The 1,842-nt window shown below is 41.4% G+C and overlaps 1 protein-coding gene across 1 annotated transcript; it reads left to right on the plus strand.

Moving 5' to 3' along the window:
• Positions 1 to 258: 258 nt before the first annotated feature.
• On the plus strand, positions 259 to 1,748 carry LOC104962407 (heterogeneous nuclear ribonucleoprotein Q-like; the record flags this gene model as incomplete). Its single annotated transcript, XM_010790844.1, has 3 exons — positions 259 to 435; positions 1,178 to 1,313; positions 1,429 to 1,748. Coding segments are annotated over 3 exons (600 nt in total), but the record flags the coding sequence as incomplete, so codon positions are not given.
• Between the last annotated feature and the right edge of the window lie 94 nt (positions 1,749 to 1,842).

The following is a 1,842-nucleotide window of genomic DNA, read 5'->3' on the forward strand; positions in this document are numbered from 1 at the left end:
TCGAATAATCGATTATTATTCGCCAGGGCTGTCAAATAATCGATTTTGATCGTAGGTAGGTAGGTAGGTAGGTAGGTAGGTAGGTAGGTAGGTGGGTAGGTATACAAAAAATGTATAAATAATGATTAAAAAAAGAAATTCAGAACATAAATAACATTTATTTGTATTTATTTTTCCTGCTTAATAATAACAAAAGCAAGTCATAGAGTGTGTGCTTATTATTATTTAAAAAAATATTTGTCTTGGTTTCTCTGGTAGATATTTGTTGGGAAGATTCCCCGGGACTTGTTTGAAGACGAGCTGGTTCCTCTCTTTGAGAAGGCGGGGCCTATCTGGGACCTGCGGCTGATGATGGACCCTCTGAGCGGCCTGAACCGCGGCTACGCCTTCGTCACGTTCTGCACTAAAGAGGCGGCGCAGGAGGCCGTCAAGCTGGTGAGTCTCTGCTCCAGAAACACCTAACACTGTCTCAGGAATCAAGTCAAGCAGCAAGTGTGTGTTGGGCGACATTCCCTTTCATAATCCAATCACATTTAACCAGGAGCTTTGGGGCCAATGGTCCATAATAAGCAAAACAGTTGGAAATGGTTAGTTGTTAAACATATTTCATATCAACACTTAAATTCTGATATACTCAATTGTCATTTATCTATTGTACTTTTGTTGTTTGTTGTGGTAAACACCACAGCAAGTGTGTGTTGGGCGACATTCCCTTTCATAATCCAATCACATTTGACCAGAAGCTTCGGACTAAATTGTCCAAAATCACTAATTAAGTTGAAAGAGAGCCGTATTCTGCTCTTTGGGCTTTTCCTTCTCCTGTAGTGTGTTGTATATTCCATCTGTAATAACGTTGTGTTTTATGAATTTTCACTCTGTAAAGTCTCTTATATAAAATGTATTATTAATATGAGGGGAAAAAAGACCTTTTTAAAGAAACCGTTATTTGTTGTCAACACATTTTTATTAAATTCTGAGTCAATTGTTGTATTCCTATTGTACTTATTTTGGTATATTTAGATTTCTGGTAAACATTTGTTCTTATTTAATTCCTGTTTTTTTTTTCTTATTTAAAAATAAAAAGGTTTTTACAAATAGTCACCGTTTATTCCCTCTAACTGTGTTTATGTACACGGGAGTTAAACCTGATTCTGATGTGCTTCATTCTTCTCTCCAGTGCAATAACCACGAGATCCGCCCCGGTAAACACATCGGTGTGTGTATATCTGTCGCCAACAACCGGCTATTCGTTGGCTCCATTCCCAAGAGTAAAACGAAGGAGCAGATCGTGGAGGAGTTCTCTAAAGTCACAGGTCAACACATCTCATCTGGTTTTAAGCATTTCATTGTGAACTGTCACGCCCACTGTCGAGACTTCTTAATGTTGATGACTTCCTGTCGGTATATGTGTCCATGTTGTTTTTACAGAGGGTCTCAGTGACGTCATACTGTACCACCAACCCGACGACAAGAAGAAAAACCGCGGTTTCTGCTTCCTGGAGTACGAAGATCACAAAACGGCCGCTCAGGCTCGCCGTCGCTTAATGAGCGGAAAGGTGAAGGTTTGGGGGAACGTGGTGACGGTGGAGTGGGCCGACCCCATCGAAAACCCAGACCCCGAGGTCATGGCAAAGGTGAGCGTTAACGGTATTCTAAATCAAAATGTCTCCGTTAGGCTGATCTTACACAGGACTAATCCCACTGTGAGTGAGTGAGTGAGTGAGTGAGTGAGAGAGAGAGTGAGAGAGAGAGAGAGAGAGAGAGTGAGAGAGTGAGAGAGTGAGAGAGAGAGTGAGAGAGAGTGAGAGAGAGAGAGAGAGAGTGAGAGAGAGAGTGAGAGTG

The sequence above is a fragment of the Notothenia coriiceps genome, unplaced genomic scaffold, assembly GCF_000735185.1.
Source record: "Notothenia coriiceps isolate Sejong01 unplaced genomic scaffold, NC01 NC01_scaffold00034653, whole genome shotgun sequence".
NCBI classification, from domain to species: domain Eukaryota; kingdom Metazoa; phylum Chordata; class Actinopteri; order Perciformes; family Nototheniidae; genus Notothenia; species Notothenia coriiceps.